General features: G+C 41.3%; 1 protein-coding gene across 10 annotated transcripts in view; it reads right to left on the reverse strand.

Annotated features, from left to right (window-relative positions):
- AOPEP (aminopeptidase O (putative)) overlaps positions 1-21092 on the reverse strand; it is a 181308-nt gene that overhangs the window by 120511 nt on the left and 39705 nt on the right. For all 10 annotated transcript variants that reach the window (XM_053408722.1, XM_053408718.1, XM_053408723.1 and 7 more), the window contains one exon: positions 2336-2525. In XM_053408722.1, the coding sequence (XP_053264697.1) occupies positions 2336-2525 (190 nt within the window). The remainder of the gene's footprint in view (positions 1-2335; positions 2526-21092) is intronic.

Below are 21092 nucleotides of genomic sequence, written 5' to 3' on the forward strand. Positions count from 1 at the left end.
ACCCCCACTTCCTCACCTGGGCACGCAGCTGGGCGAGCTCCGGTCCACCTCCCAGGTGGCGTAAAGGTTCATCTGGACCGGGCGCCCCCTGCCGTCGCCACCATCGCGCCTGACCCGGGAGCCCCCGAGCTGCCTCCCCCCGGGGCCAGAGAGCCTCCTCCGGGTCCAAGAGTGGCTGGCTGAGACAACAAAGGCGCCGCCGCCGCCGCCGGAGGAGCAGGAGGAGGCGCCAGCTGCTGCTGCTGTAGCACCGCCGTCGGCAGCGGAGGCTGCCCTGAAAGGCTCTGTGCAGCTGGGGATGCCGAAGAAGCTGAGGCGCTGGATGCCAGCTGGTGCAGCGAAGGCGTGAGCGAGCCCTGCTGGCTGCCGAGCGCCCCTCTCTCCGCCATAGCTGAGGAGGAAGACGACGACGACGAGAGTCTCCCTCAATCCCCGCTAGCGCCTCAGCCGCCGCCTTCTTTCCCCTTCAGCCGCGCGAGAATAAAAGGTGAAGGCTGGTGGCCGGCGGCGGCTACACGGGCCACATGACGAGGTCTGGCGGGCCGGATTTGGCCCGTGGGCCTTGTGTTTGACACCCGTGCTCTAGACCATCTAGCTTAGTACTGACCAGCAGTGGCTCTCCAGCTTTTCAGTCAGAGAACATTTCCAGTCCCAATGAAATACACCACGGATTGAACAAGAGACCTTCTGCATGCAAAGCAGTTGCTCTATCACCAAGCTTATGCCCTTATCCAAACTCTGTGTAGAAGAGAGGAACTATATGGTATGTGTGCAATGGAAAGCACTTCTAAGCATGCATCAATACATAATTTGTTTGCGGTGCCAGCCCCTTGGACTTCTGTGGGTGCTACTTCAGAGGGTCCCTTCACCTTCTATATGGCATGGGGGCATACAGCTCAAATGAGGGACTTGAACCACTAATGTCAAAGGCATATAACAGTGGAACTGGGCACTGGGTTTTTTGCCATTTGTGTTTTTTCTGCAAGATGGTGGCCATGACCTAAAGTTTTAAAGCATAATTACACCAGCATTGAACAGAGTGCAAAAAAAGGTTCTCAGTTGAGCTGTTATTTGGCTAAAGACGTCTTAGTCAATTAATTCTTATGATATTTAATCCATTAAGTAACCAATTCAATTTGAAAACAAATGCTGAAGTGAGAAGCACCAATTATTTGTTTTTATATTATTCACACATGTCATCATAGGTATCATTTGAAAAGAGGCAAACACCCTGCATGTGCAATGGAAGAAGAGGGAATGAATTCTTGCTCTTATATTTTCATATCTCATATATTCTTGTATTAGAAATCACCATTTAAAGAAAAATCTGTCCAATGAATCTGTGAGACATTTTTATTGATTAAATATTTTAATCAATCAATCAAATAAATTAATTGATTAAATACTAAGTTAAACATTGGAGTCCTTGCCTGCATAGTTAACAAGGAGCTAGACAGATCAATGGTCTGTCAGTATAGGGCAGCCATACATGTTCCCACCCTATGAGGTGTGGTTCTCCTACTCCTACATAACATGTTAAAGAATATGAACACCAGACTGGAAAAAATTAACTGAATATTCAGTTAAAACAGTTGACATATTATTTCAGTATAATAATACTGCTAGTCACAACCTTGAAAGTCAGAATATTTTTTTGCCCTAAATCTTTCTGTCTTCTCTTTGATAACATACCTGTCCCACAACCCACAAGAATAATTACAGTGTTGTCTTGAAGAATGAATTATATACCAATTTACCAGTTCATCAGCAAACAACTGATTTTCTACTTATGATAAAGAATGTTTTCACACCTTTATTTATACTTCACCTGCCAGGATGCATCTACATAGCTAAATTAGTGCATAACAACATCATTACCAATGCATTAGAGATAAAAGGGAGAACAGAAACATTTGATAGTGTTGCAAATTATTTCAGGTACCACCAATTACAATTCCATCTAACAGATTTCTCTGCATATGGAAGTTAATCAAGCCGAGCTCATGGCCAAGGGCATGATAAATTTAAGGAGATTAGATAAGACATTACCTAAGACAGTTGCAAACAGATTCCTCCTGCTCAGAGGCAGTATACCTCTGTTTACTAGATTCCAAGGGCGTAAGGTTATCCCTACTACCCTATTAGTGAAATTCCCTGGGGTCTGGACAGCTGCTGTCCAAAATAGTCACAGTGCTGGACTAGATAAATGTTTGTTCTGATCCAGTATAGCAATACTTAGATCCTTAAACAGGGAGTCTATTTGCTCTTTTTGTAAATGTGTAAACTGAAAGTTATCCTTATTTCTACATTATGAAAACAACTATTCGAGCCATACCTGTTGTGCGGCTGACCAAAATGCATCTTCCAGGTGAGTGGCAAATCCTTCACTTAGCCACTCTTCAGTCCAGTCACGTGCACCAATAGCCAAGCCAAACCAGGCATGAGCAATTTCATGGCACAGGCGTGTTCCACAGAGATGGCTCCCTCCAGATAATGTGCTCTGTGACATGAAGATGATGTGTGGGCTGCATAATATGAATGAAGGACAAAATACATTATGAACCTGTTACAGCATGCATTGCCTGGCTATAGCAATATGTAGACTTTATTAGCCTTGTCAGCCTGTTATTACTGTATGCATGCTATGTCATGACAGTTAGTTTATAGCTCAGACATTTTTAGGAATTAGGTTGCACTTTATTGTTTTCTGGCAGAGATTCAAGCTAAATATTCTGCCAAGCATTTGTTTCACATTCAACCATCAAACAGCTATTACCTGTAATAAGTAACTTAAACCAAAGTTTTATATTTTTCAAATTACAAGGCTGATTTATTTCAGTGGAAGCATTTATGCCTAAGCCAGGATAATAAAAGAAGGGCAGGTGTGAATACAGACCATAGGTATTTTCGGCTAAATGATCAAAGCAACCAGGGAAAACAAAGAGAGAGAAAAAAAAGAGAGAGAGGGGCTCTCGTTCAAAAAGGAACATTGTAAATGTTGAAAACTCTAAGCTTTTAGGACAAAAAGTGTGGGAAAGTGAGCACCTAATGAAGCTAAAATAGGCATTGGTGTTGAGGGGGTGTCTGTTGTCAGTTGTCGATGAGTGGGTTCTTAGATCTGTACAGCATTCTACGTGCAAGAGTAGGTGTCAATTCCTGAGTGCACATGGATTTTGTTCTAACATGTTACAGAAATTGGGGTAGGGGAGCAGCTATAGCAAAGTACCACAGGAAAAATGAATGAATGATGAATGATCCCTGTTTCAAGCTATAGGCTTCTCTCTGGGATGAAATTAATATGGCCATTTCTATAAACCACCCAATGCCTCCTTTTGCATTGTAATGGTTCTAGGGGTTGCTCGTGCGTAAATCGGCGCCACACCTGGCTGGGTTACCTGGGTGAACTCTTTCTGTCCCTCTGGCTCCGATGGCAGTTCCCTGACATGCATGATACAGGTTTGGGGGATTAAGGGTTTGGATACCCAAAGAAACGTCATAGGCAATTCTGCAAAATATCTGAGGAGGACCGTGGAAATGGCAGTTGAAATACAGAAAGGTTGCCTACAACTAAGTTAATATTATTTATTGTTGCATCTGTGACTTTTTTTCTTCTCTTAAAAAACTCAGTTCCAATAACATTGAACAAGTCTTCCCCATTTCAGCTTCTATCAGGACCTACTAAGATGGCTGATCAGCTATGTGTATGTGAACACAGTGGATTTTTGTTAAACATGCCACTTTTGTTGTGTAGCCTAATGAAGTCATTGCTTTGCCACTTTCCAATATCTAATACAAGGCATTAAATGGAGTTGAATAAATAATATAGCTAGCTGGAATTTGTAAACCATGGACTTTTTTCACGCTCTGAAATACATTTCAGATTCTTTTAAAATCTTACTAATTAAATGCAACACTTAAAGCAGGACCAAATTGCTGGTGTAACATTTCCCTCGAAGACAACTGAATGGTGAGCGTACTTCTGGAATTATTTACAAAATTTGCAGGATTTGGGGTGTAAAGGGCAGATAAATCTTCAGGAAAAAACAACTAAAATTTGTTGCATTATTTATAGGTTGTTCCTACCCAGGATGTTATTTCCAAACACCTAGTCAATGTTATATAACTCTTGCTTATTTTAATTAGTACATTTATTCTACAATGGGATTATTTCATTAAAGATGCACACATGGCAGATCTTCTTTGCTCACAAGAAAATGATTGAAAATGCAGTTGTTGACTGAAACCACACCAGCAAAATTTTCAATACAAAACCAGGACTAGCAGAGTCTTCAATTCACAAGTCAGGGCTGGAGATAAGCCAAAATATTTCATAAAGTGAGGTTGACCTTAATCTGCCTTGTGTTCTCTCAGCTGCAAGACAGAGCAGGTTCTTTTCCGAAGTGGCCCCAAAACTCTAGATTGCACTTCCCCATGAAGAACAACTGCAAATTGGACTGAAACTACAAGGAAGTTTCAAAGTACAAAGCTAACACAACCTTTGCACAAGAATTCACTTAATAAACTCCTTCCCCAACATCCTAACACACGCAGAGCAGGAAATTAATCACCAGGTTACCACAAGAACATGCAGAGCACATCTTTGCTGAGCTATAGTGAAACAACTATAAAAGCTTCTTTTTTTGACAAGAAAAAATTTGAAGGAAGCATGTAATTTTATTGCTTCTATGATATACTGATATATGGTCGCATTATTGTTATCATTTATTAAATTGGTATACAGCCTTCTATCCCAAGATCACAAGTTGGTTCACATACAAAAATGAGAATAGAAAATACATAATAAAACAAAAACAAACCAATAACCTCCCCTCCCACATTATATGTATTTGATCTGTTGATTGCTTATTGATAAAATTTTATTGTCTTGTAATCTGGGAGAATATGTGAAGTAAAAAATCTGAAGAGTGATGGACATGGGCCAGGAAGATCTGGGTCAAAATACCTGCACATCGGTTAAGGTCACAGGGTGGTAGAAGCCACTATCTCTTACCTACACTGCCTCAAAAGCTTGTTACGAGAATATAATTTCATAAGCTTGTATATGACATGGTGTTCTTTTGTAAGTTTTATTCCCATCCCGAAGTTTTTCTCAACTTCTTCTCCACTGATAGTCAGGCAGCATGACGGCCACCTTCCTGAATACAGCTAAACACATTCAGCAGTCAAAATGGAAGTCATATGCCCTGCCATTGTGACATTTTAACTAAAGGAGTTCCAATATCACAGGACACAGGGTTTCTGCTTCTCAAATGTAACTTACTGAGTGGCATCTTACGTCAAGTAGCTGCTTCTTCACCTAGCTATGTTTTATTATTTATTTTATTGCATTTCCCCCCCACCTTTTTGTCCAAAGAGTTCTAGGAGGCATACATTGTTCTCCCCACCCCCATTTAATTCCCACAGGAAACCTGTGAGGTAAGTTAGGGTGAGAGAGGCAGTGACTGGCCCAAGTTCACCCAGTATGCTTCATGGCTGAAGGGGGATTGAACCCTGGTGTCAGGAGTGCGTGCAGCAGCCAGGCCCTGTGACCAGTAGGGCTTCGCAGGACTGGGGCCTTCCTAAGTTTGTTCTGGAGAGGCAAGGCGTGGCCGCACAGGTGAGGCCGCTTGGTAACTCACTGCACCTGGTGGCAAGAGCTGGGAAAGGATATAAGGTCAGCATTTCCCTTTGGCTCTTTGCCACAGCAACACGTTTCCTGCCTTGCTGTGTTTGGCTTCTTGCTTCCTGATCCTCGGCTTCCTGACTCCCTGCTTCTCGACCCTCAGACCTCGACTTTGTGACTCCTTGCTTCCTGACCCTCGGACCCCTGGCTTCTGGACTCTCGTTCCTGCTCCCACCCCACCATCTTGCCCCCGGTCCTGACGTCCCCAGCCGGGACTTCGATCACCTGTAGAGCGGACCGTGACACATGGTCTCCCAGATCCTAGTCCAACACTCTAACCATCCTGGCTCTCGTGTTTTACAAAGCTGTTCCTGTAGTTTGATGTAACATAATGCACAGGTCAGCTCACAAACTATATAGCTAAAGGGGGCATGGCATATCAAGGGCTACACCTTGATTATGGCATAACTTCTTCCCATATGTGTAAAGTGCAGATATGGCCTGAAGACAGTTTCAAGATGTACTAATCCATGTTCCAAAGAACCTCTATTATGCAGCCCAACCCTTCCCTCAAAAATGTATGAACACCCACACTTCTCTTGAAAGAAGTTTATCTGTCTGGATCTGTCTGCAGAGCAGTGTTTTTAAGAGTGGTTTCTGCTGGAGGAAAAACACACTCGCACATTTATAAGTAACCGTCTTAAAATGAAAATTCAGAAAAGCAGGTCAAATGGAGTTAAGTCAGCTAGTATCACAAAAGATACCACAAGACACTGAAGCCCTAGCAAAGAAAGAGAGTCACAGAGAACAAAGAGCAAGAATAAACAGCACCTCCGCAAACCTCCACCCAAACCAAATCAAATTATTAAGAACAAAAAAGGCAGTGGGGGGGGAGCACAGAAGCTACAGTACATAATGAGACACTCCCTTTTATTACAAAGCCCCCATTGAGAAGAATAACTGTGCAGCTTGGGGGTACTGCATTGGTCATTTTTAAGTAAATGACCCCTAGCTGTGGTGTATGCAATGCTACAAAGAATGAGCCTAGAAATGTACCAAATAAATAACATTCCAGACATACTGCTGGCAGCCTTTTGGCCATTTGGCTGAAACAAAACAAAAGTAACTTCAGGCCTTATAAACAGACACACAGAAGGGGTTTGCATTTTAAGCATCTGTTGTATTTATATGAAGAAATAAGGCAGAGATTATGTTTTCAAGTACCTATTTTTGATTCACTCACTTAAGTAATAGAAAGGTCACATACTGAAAAATGTCCCTCTTATGAGAAGGCGAAAGAAACAAGATTGCACGCATGTACATAAACATATGTGAACTGCACTGCAAGCAGGTCAGCAGGAACAGAATTTCATTTTAAAGCACTTCCTCTGGGGTTTGGAAAGGATTACTTGGGCTTTATTCCCACTCAAGCCTCAAAAGTTCCTCTTTATTTCTCTCACCAAAGGCATGTAGGCTGCCTCTCCAGCCCAATATCCTCAGCCACTTATCAAAGACACTTCTGAATTAGGTGTCACTACAGGGCAGCAGAAGGTAATTGTTAACTTTGACACAAATTGTCTAAAGAGCTGGACATATTAGTTCTATATTACTTCCAGTGCCAATTGTTCTTTGGCAAGGATCCTGAATGGCCTGGTGCAATTTCACACTCGGGACACAAAAGACCCACATAACAAACTTTGCTGCCTCAATAGAGCTTTTGATTTTGAGGGGTTCATGTGCATGCATATTTTTAACTGCAGTCCATGTGGGCTTCCTTTTGGTCATTGCTTTTCATGTTTAGTTATGTATACTAGATAGAATCCAGTTGGTGTTGCTTCACTGATGGAACGCTTCCATCAGCGGAAGCAGGAAAGGGAGTTTGGGATAATTCTTCTTTCCCTAGCACCCCCCTAACTCTCTTGCACAGATGAGGAGGGGGCACAGAGCAAAAGGAATCACCCAGAGTTACCTTTTCCAGATACTTTGATGAATGTGTTTGATCAGGAGATCAAACCCCATTGTATTCTATCCATTATATTTTATTATCACTCCTTTTCATTATGACTTAAAAAAAAAAAGTTTGCTTCTTGCTAAGTCTGACCATCCTAACACCACTTTTCAACCTCCTCCTCCTTGTTATTGAATTTATATACCGCCCTATACCCAGAGGTCTTAGGGCGGTATACATATAAACATCAAGTCTCTGCTCCAGCCTGGGAGTTCACATCACCATACTAATAATTTAATACATACTTTGAAATTAAGAAAAAAATACTACTTAAAAGAAATCTCAAATGCTTGGTTTTAAATATAGTTAGCATGTAAAACATAAATATATTAGGAAACCCTGTGAAGTTAAGTTGCCTTTTAAAATAACCGCAGTAGTAGTAGTACTAGTAGTAGTACTAGTAGTAATTTATTTATACCCTGCCCATCTGGCTGGGTTTTCCCAGCCACTCTGGGAGGCTCCCAACAGAATATAAAAAATAGAATCAAACATTAAAAACAGGGCTGCCTTCAGATGTCTTCAGATGTCAGATAGTTGTTTATTTCCTTGACATCTGATGGGAGAGCATTCCACAGGGCGGATGCCACTTTTTTTTACTTTTTGACACTGATTATAGATACAGTGTATGTTTACTCTATTGCTCTTTGCAGGCCTTTTCTACCTGGCCTGGGAGGGCAGGGCCCTGACTGACTCCAGCTACAAAAAGCTGAGGTTTTTGAAGAGGCCAGAGACAATATTGGCTATGAGCCCTAGAACGCCTGTTCACTGCCTGGTTGGCCTTTTCCACCTAGCCTGGAAAGGTGGGTCTGCTGAGGCTGCTGAACTGACTCTTGGGTTGGGGCATAGTTTAGGGTAGGGTTGTTTTGGGGGGGGGGTTATTTGCTGTTATTATTGCCCTAATTGTTTAAAATGTTTTGAATTATTTGTAACAGATTTTTAACTTGTGTGCTTTTAAATTTGGGGTTCTTTTTGTTTCTCAAAGGACATAAGATGTGTCTGGGAAGAGAGGAGCTGGGGAGAGCAGGGCTGGTGCCAATCACAGTAACTCTGGTGAAGGAGTGGGGAAGGCTGAGAAAGGGGCAGTTAGTGACTGTGTCATGTGCCAACCCCTCCTCCAACCAGGGGAATTGTGGTTGTCCTGCAGCTACCAAGGTGATCCCCCCATCCAATCTAAGATGAGATCCACATGTGTTGGATTTTCTGTATACCACATGAATGCTGAATTGATTTTCAAAGCTTGCCATTTGCGTGGAGAGTGGAAGAACAGTGCATGTGTTTAGCACTTCACAAAAATATTCACATCATAAGTATGGTTTCCCTGGCCACAGATCTTGGGCACCATAACAATTTCCATACAAATACCCACAACACATCAGTGTGGGCAACACAGAACACCATAAGAACAGCATACATATTCCCTAGTATCCAATACTGCTATTATTATTATTAATTATTATTATTATTATTACTACTACTACTACTACTACTACAGTGGTACCTTGGGTTAAGAACTTAATTCGTTCCGGAGGTCCGTTCTTAACCTGAAACTGTTCTTAACCTGAGGTACCACTTTAGCTAATGGTCGTGCAATTTCTGTTCTTATCCTGAAGCAAAGTTCTTAACCTGAGGTACTATTTCTGGGTTAGCGGAGTCTGTAACCTAAAGTGTCTGTAACCTGAAGCGTCTGTAACCCGCGGTACCACTGTATACCACTGATGTTGCACCCAGGTTGGCACAGCTAGGTGAGACCAACTTCACCCTGCGCATCCACCCAGGTCTCAGTGAAGCAGACCAGATCGGCCTCCAGGTTTGACTTGCCTGGCATTTGGTAAGAAAGTTATATGAAGCTAAGCCCTCATACATGGCAAAAAAACCAGTAGCAAAGACACTTGTGAAACTTCTCCACAGGGTGGTGCTGGGATTTTGATTTATATAGCCTTATAGCGGTGGACTGATGTAGCTTGTTCAGTTGATGCTTCTTGTTGTAATGTTAACCAATTCCGGACTTCTTCCACAACACTGGTAGTTTGGTTGTGCTTGGGCAGACTAAAGGTAAAGGTAAAGGTAAAGGTACCCCTGCCTGTACGGGCCAGTCGTGTCCGACTCTAGGGTTGTGCGCCCATCTCGCTTAAGAGGCCAGGGGCCAGCGCTGTCCGGAGACACTTCCGGGTCACGTGGCCAGCGTGACAAAGCTGCTCTGGCGAGCTGGCACCAGCGCAGCACACGGAAATGCCTTTTACCTTCCCGCTATAAAGTGGTACCTATTTATCTACTTGCACTTAGGGGTGCTTTCGAACTGCTAGGTGGGCAGGAGCTGGGACCGAAAGACGGGAGCTCACCCCGCCACAGGGATTCGAACCGCCGACCATGCGATCGGCAAGCCCTAGGCGCTGAGGTTTTACCCACAGTGCCACCCGTGTCCCGCTTGGGCAGACTACCATACACCTAATTTTGTGTCAGACACAATATCTTTAGTGGATTAAAATTGTGTAACTGAATTATCTCAACCTAATTTATATAATCTCAAATCCCAGCAGTGCTCTTTAAGTGTTTTCACTGACACTCATTCACACTGTGGAATTGCCAGGTTATCATGGGAGAATACCATTGAAACTTCTTGTATTTTGCTGCAGTTAGGCAGATTCACCAAGCAAATGTGACTTGATAAATGTGTTTTCTTGATGGTTTTCGGAGCTGTCCTCTCCCAAAGTTCTTTTATGCATCAAACTGAAACTTCCTTTTAACAATGAAGTTGTGAATATAATGAGTAACAGTTAGGGAAAATTAACTTGTTTCTCTGGTTGAAGTCAAAAGAAAGAAAGATTACAATTTGACCAAGTCTTCCTATATTATGGAGAGCCTCAGGGTGCTAGGCTTTCAATTTATAACACAGCATGAACCCAAGTTGCAGGCAACTTCAAAAGCAGGCTAGAACAGGTTCATGGGTGGAGTAAAAAGGACTGAAAACCGCACCCAGTTAACAAAAAATTAGCAATCCCTCCCAGAAAGTTGGAGTGGCTCCCAATACCCCTATAGAAAACAAATTAATAGCTTGTTTTCTACATGTGCACTCTTGGGTACATCTTTCAATAAAAGGGGCATTATAGTGATCAAATCTAATGTTTATTTTTCACATCATTCAGTTGAAAAGGCAATCTTATGAAATCTCACCCAACAGAATATATTACAAGAGAACCTGAGAACTGACTCTCAGTGTGAATCTCTTTTTTAGCTAAGATATAAAATGAGATGAGAATCCTCTAAGTCCATCATATGTATTAATTTTGATCCACAAGACCAAACCATTTCATAGAATACACAGGAACCACTCCTACCACCACCACAAATGTAAATGCACAGATATACTTTCTTCTACCAAGCTCAAATCTTTCTTATTTATTGAAGATCTAAAGATGCAACTTCTTAGATTTCCTTAACAAACTCTTAAAGAGCAACTGAAATCCAAACCATGGTTTAACCAGCATGAGACTCAGCTCTCTGTCAGCAAGTCTATACAGCTCGGCTTCAAGACTAATGAGAGTAACAGGTGCCAATTTGAAAATTAGCCACAGGGGGGAAAACATTAGATCATTCTCATGTACTACTTAATCAACAAAAACATCATAGACACGTTAGCTTAATTTAGTGTATATGCTTAAAGTTTAATGAAGCTCTTTGGTAAAAAACAAAAAAAAACAGAGAGACTGCACACAAGGACAAAAGGTTTTCCTAACATACTTGATTCATGTTCTTAAAACCAAAACAGGTATGATTAGGGATAAAATTCACAACAGTGAATTTTAACAGACTGAGGTAATCATACTTGTCACACAACCAAAATGACTCTGTGCAAACAAATACATTTTTATCAATTAAAAGTGACTGAATCCAAACAAGTTACATATTATTAACGAAATAAAGACACCCCTTTATAAATTAGATAGCTATCAACTGGCATATACAAAGTGCAAGGCTCATATTATTTAGTCTTTTTAGGCTACCAGAAGGTAATGCTTTCTGCATTATATGCATAAGAGTCAACATAGTTCTGGAGCACTGAATGTAGTGACCCCTCAAAGGTAGCACATTCCCAGGAGGAAATGAGAAAAAGCTGCTATCATGAAGGTCGGTGAGGTAGGAAGAGTTGTAACACTGTGTAATAGTAGATTCAGATCACATTCTGTGTAAATGGAACTTGCATATGCAAAAAATCATTGGTCTGTTGCAGGGTCAAAACTGTTTTGCTACAGGAATTGGCCATGTTCATGGAACAACTTCATTATTGTAGTTTTCTATCCCCAAAACGGATTTGCAATTGACTGTGCCATAGCAAATTAATTACTGTTTGCAAAACAAATACTAGATGGGAAGAGTGGTTTTAATCTGGACCTATCCTACAGAAAGACATGTACATATTGGATAAAAGTTAAACATTTGTCTGTTCTGCTGATTTCAATGTAACATTATTTAAACCTCTGCTTCACTATTACACTTAAATTAATGGTACATTAACATTGGCCCCATAACCTTTGAGAGGATATAGATCTTACTTGTTTGATGAGACCAGTTGAACAGAAATGCTCTTTTTGCTGCACAGTTGTAACTGTATTATTATTATTATTATTATTATTATTATTATTATTATTATTATTATATCATCCTATACCTGTAGATCTCAGGGTGGTTCACAACATAGAATCACAATATAAAAAACACAGAATACATAATAAAAACAAAAGCAAACCAATAATCTGCTCTTTCACCGTCATCAGAGTCAAGCCCACGTATAGCACCATGCAGTAATCTAACCTAGAGGCTACCTGAGCATAGACAACAGTAGCTAGGTTATCCCTGTCCAGATAAAGCCACCAGCCCAAGCTGATGGAAAGCACTCCACACCACTGAGGCCACCTGAGCCTCAAGCTACAGCAGATGATCCAGGAGTACTGCCCAAGCTATGTACTCCCTTCAGAGGGAGTGTAACCCCATCAAGAGCAGGCAACCTCCCAGCCATCTGGTCTAGGGAACCACACACTAACAGTGCCTCAGTCTTATCTGGATTAAGCTTCAGTTTGTTGGCTCTCATCTAGTCCATTATCAAGGCAAGACAACGGTCCTGCACATCCACTGCCTCACCTGCAGATGTAAAGAGCTGTGTCCTTAGCATATTGCTGACAACATACTCCAAACCTCTGGATAAACCTCTGCATTTTCATGTAGTTTCATGCATAGGGGATAGAATCATACCCTGCGGAACCTGACATTGAAGGTCCACAGGGCTGAAAAATACTCCCCAAGCAACATCCTCCAGGAATAACCACCCAAGTAGGACTAGAACCACCACACAGCACTGCTACCCACCCACTAAGGCAGTCCAGAAGGATACCATGTTCAATGGCATCAAAAGCTGCTGAGAGGTCAAGGAAAATTAGCAGGGACACATTTCCCCTGTCTCTCTCCCAACAAATGACATTATACAGGGTGACCAAAGCAGTTTCTGTGCCAAAACCAGGCCTAAACTCCAACTGAAACGGATCTAGAAAATCAATTTTTAAGTAGTTGATTGTATTAAGTTAATTATTATCTTATGACTCTTTTATTGTTATTTTCATATGGCTATTATAAACCACTCTGTGATTTTTTGGATAAAGAGTAGTCTGGAAATATAATAGACAAACAAACACAAGCAAAACCTCACTGTGGAGTCTCAGCCTTTCTTCTTGACCTTCATTATATGCTCTGAAAATGCTCTGAAAGCTCCATGATAATACACAAATGAACCTAAATACATTTTATGGCACATTTGGTCTTTTTCAAGTTTGCCTCCCTTCAAAACAAGTTGGATTCAATATGGGTGAATTAGGTTGTAATCCTATACATACCTAGGAGTATGTATGTTTGTATGTATGTATGTATGTATGTATGTGTGTGTGTATGTACTGATTAATCAATTAAATTCACATCCCGTTCTTCCTCCCCAAGAAGTCCACTGAACTCAAGTGATTGAGAACTGTAAATTTAATGTTATATGAGCAAAGCAACACCAATGTACTCTGTGCCACAGCAAACCTTTCTATTTATTCACAGTTACCAATGTAGTCTAGAATCTCTACTTCACCCATAAGCATATAAATAAAATGAGAAAGACTCTGTATGAGAACATTTTGTAACTGTGAATAAATTGCTGAAATGTCCAGCTAACTCCTTTATTTAATACACTACATTCAGATAGCAACAGGGAACTTTTCCCCCAAATAATGAAGAGTAATTCAGTGTACTGAATTAAAAAGTAAATTCACAAAACCATGATTTTAGGCATATGACTCACTTCAAAGTTAAAGGAAGTCATGTGGGTAAAGCCCACAGATGTCTTTGAAATTTTAGCTCTAAGCCTTTTAAGTCCGGACTTCGATTCCAGTCGGCAAGAGACTACAGACAAACCTATTTTTGTTTTGAAAGCAGTCTCTACGGATTCTGCACATTACAATTCCCTCCCTTGAGAATACAGATAACAATTTTCCTCTTATCGCTTGTCAGCTTCAGGACCAGCTTATCACTTATCTATTTATTTCAGCACATCTGATATTCAGTCTACACAGGCAATGCTGTGCAGCCTGCCCTAGTTTTCTACCAGCAAAAAAAAAAGGCTAACAAAGAGCAGGGTGCACTATGCATTCCTACTAAGGCTGGTTTCCTGGTGTTGAACAGGGTCAGAGGTTGCTCCAGGTACACTACTTGCCTCTTCCCATCATTGTGCTGTTGTTGTTGTTTAGTCGTTTAGTCATGTCTGACTCTTCGTGAGCCCATGGACCAGAGCATGTCAGGTACTCCTGTCTTCCACTGCCTCTCGCAGTTTGGTCAAACTCATGCTGGTAGCTTCGAGAACACTCTCCAACCATCTCGTCCTCTGTCGTCCCCTTCTCCTTGTGCCCTCCATCTTTCCCAACATCAGGGTCTTTTCCAGGGAGTCTTCTCTTCTCATGAGGTGGCCAAAGTATTGGAGCCTCAGCTTCAGGATTTGTCCTTCCAGTGAGCACTCAGGGCTGATTTCCTTAAGAATGGAGAGGTTTGATCTTGCAGTCCATGGGACTCTCAAGAGTCTCCTCCAGCACCATAATTCAAAAGCATCAATTCTTCAGCGATCAGCCTTCTTTATGGTCCAGCTCTCACTTCCATACATCACTACTGGGAAAACCATAGCTTTAACTATATGGACCTTTGTTGGCAAGGTCCCATCATACTCATACAATAACATAAGAAGAGCCCTGCTGGATCAGGCCAAAGGCCCATCTAGTCCAGGATCCTGTTCTCACAGAGCTCAGACAGATGCCTACAGGAAACCCACAAAATGGTTATGATTGTAGCAGCACCCTCTCCACTTGTGATTCCCAGCAACTGGTATTTAGAGGCACACACACATTCCTGGTTACACACTACATTGCCTGGCCAAGCTTAAAGTATAAGTTACTGACTACGTAGAAGCTCGCTGTGGATAGAAGTACATGATCACAATCAATCTACTTCCTTCACATTGTTATGCCTAGGATCTGAATTATTTGATACCTGTAATATCATGTAGACAAGGTCACCTGGGGAGTAGTTTACTCCAGCAGTTTCACAAGGAAACCTTGTTCATACAGAGGGGTAGAGAACAGAGTCAGTGCCCTCAGGCATTCTCCCAGTTACACAGGAATCTGAAATGACCTTCCAACCACTCTGTGGTTACCAAAAAGAGTTTTACTCTTCCCTGTATTTCTATGGTTGAACTGGGAATTACAGTGGCAACCAGTTAATTTAATACCAAAGTGCACTGGGGCTTCTTAGTTCATACAATTAATATGTCTTTTCATGGGTTCAATTCACAAAGGACTGCTGCTGCATCACTTAGGAGTCTGCTTTATATAGTGTCAGCCCATTGATCCACCTAATTCAATAATGACTGCAGTAAGCCATTTCACTTCAAGATTTGAGGAGTATTTCCCAGCCCCACCTGGAGTTGCCTGGGACCAACTGCATTTGAAGTGTTTGCCCTACCACCAAACTACTGCCCTTTATTGCATAGGAGGCTTACACAACTTAAATGGGTTGTTTCAGTTTAATATGGTAAAAGACACTGAAGTAATTAACCAGAAAGGACATCTGCCACTTCTCTGATCCTGTTCTAAAGGTGAATAGAAGCCCTGTCTTTTGATTAACGGAAGAGGAGTATCTTTGCATTGCTCCTATTTATGGTATAACTACAAACATACAACAACCCAATCTAAAGCCTTTTGATTGAAATGTACATTGTCCTTGTAAGCCTCCAAGTACTTTTACTAAATTGATAAACATGATAAATAATCCCTAACAGGGTTTTTTGTTTCAGTCTGACATTTGTCACATTTGTCACTGATGAATGTTATTATTTGTCTCCAGATGGATTTTGTGCTTTGCAGCTTTCCATCATAGCTATTGCTGGAAGCTCTGGACTGACTTTTGTGAGGGCTAACCTCTTAAATTATGGCCAACCCCTTTCCCCAAGAGGGGAGGTAGACAAACAATGAAAACATGGCTGCATTAAGAGTTGTTACCCATGTTGCAATTATTTTCATAGTGCTGATCACTTTACCAAAATTAATAAAGCAGAATCAACTTTTAAATCTGGCTTGTGTACAGCTTGTGAGAGCGCCGGTGTGGTGTGAAGAACATCAGATGGAAGTCTGATGGGGTGACATTAGGAAAGCTCTCAGGATCTGCTTGAGAATAATAGTACTGGTTGACCACACATGGATGTTAATATTACTGATATATGTTGGGAAAGCTCTTAAAATCAGGCAGAAATCTAAGGGACCAGAGAGGGAGAATCTATCCAAGTTGAGAATAAAAAGAAGACGATGCCGTTTCTTCAGGCCAGAAGGAAAATCATGTAGCTTTGAATAGCCATTTAAAAAGGGGCAGGGGGGAGATTCAGTGGACCTTTATTAACTGTGAAGTCTATTTCTGGCAAAATAAATAAATAAAAATTCATGTGCATGCACATTTCTTATACTCAGAACAAACTTAGTTGGTCTCTAAGGTGCTACTGGACATTTTTTATTTTATTTCGACTGCATCAGACCAACACAGCTACCTACCTGAATCTACTTCTGTCAAGCTAGCTAGTAAGATGACATAAAAGAAATAAAGCACATGAAATCTGATTGAAGGGATACATCAAATATATTCAGGAAAATTTTAAATTACCGGATACCTTTTGTGCTAACCCATGTTATGTTTAAAAATATTGTTAAAAATTCAGTGCCTAGTCACACAAACCAAAGAAAAAAAGAATTGCTTTCTTTGTTATAAGCAATAAAAAAAAAATTCAACTGCTTGGCAACGGGTTTTTCTAGCAGAAAATTGGGGTTGGGGCAATGAAGAAAAGCATTGCCAGCACCTAAATTTATACACTTCAGTTAGTATGTCTTGAGAACCAGGCAGTAATTTCTGTTTACCAAGAAAGGAGATGTATAGTTTTTCTTTACTAGATCACATCATATCCAGTTAAACTTTCCATGCCACAGAACATTTCAATAAGTAAATAGAATTATGAAGTCTTCAAACTGCCTGATTTGCATGCAATATCTGCATAGTCTTACTGAATATTCTGCACAGTTTCAAGCAATGAAGACATCAGGAACTAATAAACTGTCTTCCCCTTTTCTTCTGCAAGAAACAAGTAACAAAGCAGCATGACTCAAATGTTGTCTAACTCCATCTTAACATACAAAGATTCTCTCCATCCACACAGTTAGTTTGTTATATCTTTGCCTTATACATTCAACAAATTTTAGAACACCTATCTTAGATCTCCATTAGTAAAGATACTTTTCATAATAAACCAATCATACAATTGAATGCTGTTTGTGTTTTGCTTTTATCAGCTTCCGCAAACCGTATGCACACTGCTCAGGGTATAAAATAGAATGTCTTCCATTTACCAACTGAGCATCCACCAATTCTCATTATTTTGATTAATGAGATACATGTTAACAAAAAGAAAGACACATAAGGGAGAGAGAACACAGAATAAGCAATGACTTCAAAATTATTTTCTTAGCTTATTTTGTGCAACAGCTATACAAGCCTTCCTTTTTATGCGTGTCAGTCAATAAGATATCTGTTGTGTGTTTTGCACAAAGAACAAAGATGCCTTTATCGATTCTCAAAGTCTGTAGGACAAACCATTCATGCTGTCAAACTCCCCTAAAACCCTTTCAGCAAATAATAAAATCCATCAGTGACAAATGTCAACATGCTAATTTGTTGAAGAGGAAACAAAAGCAACATTCAGGCGAGGTGCCTCATTTCATATTATATCAGCCCTCCAATTTGTAACAACTTTACGGCAACCCACAGATTATGCAATTCTAAACAGAGCTGTGGAGCAACTAAGGCCAGAAAACAATTTTTTTCTGAACAAAATTGTGTGGGGGTTAATAGCCCCACATAAGTTAAACAACTGAGGTCTTTAAAAAATATTTATTGCATGATTTTCAGAAATACAGAGCCATAAATTCGTTTGGAATAGCCTCATTTATTAAACTAGAAGGGAAATAAGGTTAAATGATATCATAAATGAAAGGTCCATCATCAACTGTACATTGAAAATCTGGTTTACCATATGATGCAAGATTAAAGAGCCATCCTGTGTATTGTAGGTAACAACTTCTTGTAAGGAATTTCTTCTTTTTCAGTAGAGTCACTCTCTAGGCATACTGAAGAATGCATGCATTTCCAGAGAGGTTTGGGTCACTTACTATGGTATAAATCTCCCAATTACTCCAGCGCCACTGAAGTGATTAACCTTATGACTACATAAGATCAACTTATGCATTAGAATTGTTGTGGGCAAAGCTCACCTGCTTCAGTGGCCTCTACAAAAAAATGTGGCATCATTGCAACTGGTTTAGAAACCTGCAACAAAACATTGCAATGTGTCCTCAGCTTCAAAAGGAGCATGTTTTGGGAGCAAGGTCTGCAAGGTATTCCACATGGCAGAGTTGATGTTGCCAGCCTTCATTTGTTGCAGATGTATTTTCTGCAAATGGGCCTGGTACCTGAAGCCAGCTCCCCATAGAATATGTCCTTGTAGATCCTGCCATCTTCCATTTTTGGATATGGCCAAGCCAACACAGACATAGCTCAGACAGGAATGTGAATGTGATACCCAAAATCCTCCTGATGCAGAGAAAGTGGAAGGTGTTGAGGGATTGCTCCTGGTGGTTGTAAGTTGCCCACGACTCACTTCCATAAAGCAGTGTGCTCAACAAGAAAGCCTGGTATCAAAGCAACCAATTTTCTATCTCCCTTTCCATTATCCAGAGCCAATGTGGTGTAGTGGTTAAAAGCGATAGACTCGTAATCTGGGGAACTGGGTTCGTGTCTCTGCTCCTCCACATGCAGCTGCTGGGTGACCTTGGGCTAGTCACACTTATTTGAAGTCTCTCAGCCCCACTCACCTCACAGAGTGTTTGTTGTGGGGGAGGAAGGGAAAGGAGAATGTTAGCTGCTTTGAGACTCCTTCGGGTAGTGATAAAGCGGGATATCAAATCCAAACTCTTCTTCTTCCTCACGCTGCACCAGCTGACACCCTAAACATAAACAGGTTCTAGAAGCTGCTAATTCTCGAATTTTTATTTTAAATTACGAACCAATATCCTTCTTGATACCTAAGGTGTCCCCCAAATATGGCCACCACCCACGTTGGGTGTAAGAGGGAACAAGTGGCACTTACAAAAAATACTGCAGTGTGGCAAAGTGCATTAGAACAATGGCTTGACAACTATAGTGATACTTCGGGTTACAAACTTTATCCGTTCCGGAGGTCCGTTCATAGCCAGAAACTGCTCGTAACATGAGGCGTGCTTTCGCTAATGGCGCCTCCCGCTGCTGCCGCACCGCCGGAGCACGACATCCTCTCATATCCCGAGGCAAAGTTTGCAACAAGAGGCATCTACTTCCAGGTTAGCGGAGCGAGTAACCCAAAGCATTCATAAGGGGGACAGTACGTAACACGAGGTACCACAGTAGATACTAGCAATAACCATGAGTGCTAATTTATAATTTTTAATCAAGTGATCACTCAGAAGAGTAAAAGGGGGTTAAAAATATCAAGATGTGTTTGACATTGCTTGGGGTTTGTGGCAGATTTATTCTAAATGTGAATACTACAATCACCCACTATTAAGAGTTGTGTGCATGCATCACATTCAAGTGTCAAAAAGCCTGAAAATTATGAGATCAAGAATGGTTTGTAGGTGAATGATATTTTGTAGTGAGACACGAGAACAGAACAGGGGATACTCAAGTTGGTATTCACCTTCCATCCAGCTATAGTCCTAATGGTGCTACCTGCCACCCCTTAGCTCACAACAGCCTCCGAATAAATAGGATTCTCCCTAAACAGGTATTACTGTAGCACCACCCCAATTAGATATTCCCGATTCCTGTAAGGAAAAAAAGGTGGAAAAAAACCTCTGTGCACTCAAATAAAGATTTATTTCAGGCCCGGCATATTTTGGACTATTTCTTCTTTGAGGGCACAATAAATGTACAAAACATATTTTGTACAAAAATCCTAAGGAATAGGATAGTCTTTCTTCTAACCAAAAGGGTATCTAACAGAAAGTCTCTGAAACTGTTGGTGCACTCATCTACACACCTACTAAAAAATAAGTCCAAATTAATTTAATGGGGCGTACATGCAGGAAAGGGACGCGGGTGGCGCTGTGGGTAAAACCTCAGCGCCTAGGACTTGCTGATCACATGGTCGGCGGTTCGAATCCCCGTGGCGGGGTGCGCTCCTGTCGTTCGGTCCCAGCGCCTGCCAACCTAGCAGTTCGAAAGCACCTTCGGGTGCAAGTAGATAAATAGGGACCGCTTACCAGCGGGAAGGTAAACGGCGTTCCGTGTGCTGCGCTGGCTCGCCAGATGCAGCTTGTCACGCTGGCCACGTGACCCGGAAGTGTCTGCGGACAGCGCTGGCTCCCGGCCTCTAGAGTGAGATGAGCGCACAACCCTAGAGTCTGGCAAGACTGGCCCGAACGCGCAGGGGTACCTTTACCTTTATATGCAGGAAAATGGCTACAGGATTATGGCCTAAAACTCCTTGTTCAAGCTATTTCAAGACATCCAAATTTGTCATAGAATAGATGAATAGTCTCTGGACACTCCAGCCAGACCTGAATGAGCATCGAAGAGTGTACGATCTACTGGATCAACTTCTTTTAAAATCCTGGATGTTTCAGCACTGGGAAAAGGGTTCTTCCCAGTCTTTTTTTACATGAACCAATCACTACATTACAAATCCTTATAGGTGACTAGAAGGCATGCAAGAAAAAAACCCAATCGTGTTTCTATTCCTCATGCTAATAAAGGATTATTTCCATTACTTAGAAAAGGAAAGATAGAATTTCTGCCTGACACCTTTCAGGGAAGTCT

The sequence above is a fragment of the Podarcis raffonei genome, chromosome 11 (genome assembly GCF_027172205.1).
Source record: "Podarcis raffonei isolate rPodRaf1 chromosome 11, rPodRaf1.pri, whole genome shotgun sequence".
In the NCBI taxonomy this organism is placed as follows: Eukaryota; Metazoa; Chordata; class Lepidosauria; order Squamata; family Lacertidae; genus Podarcis; species Podarcis raffonei.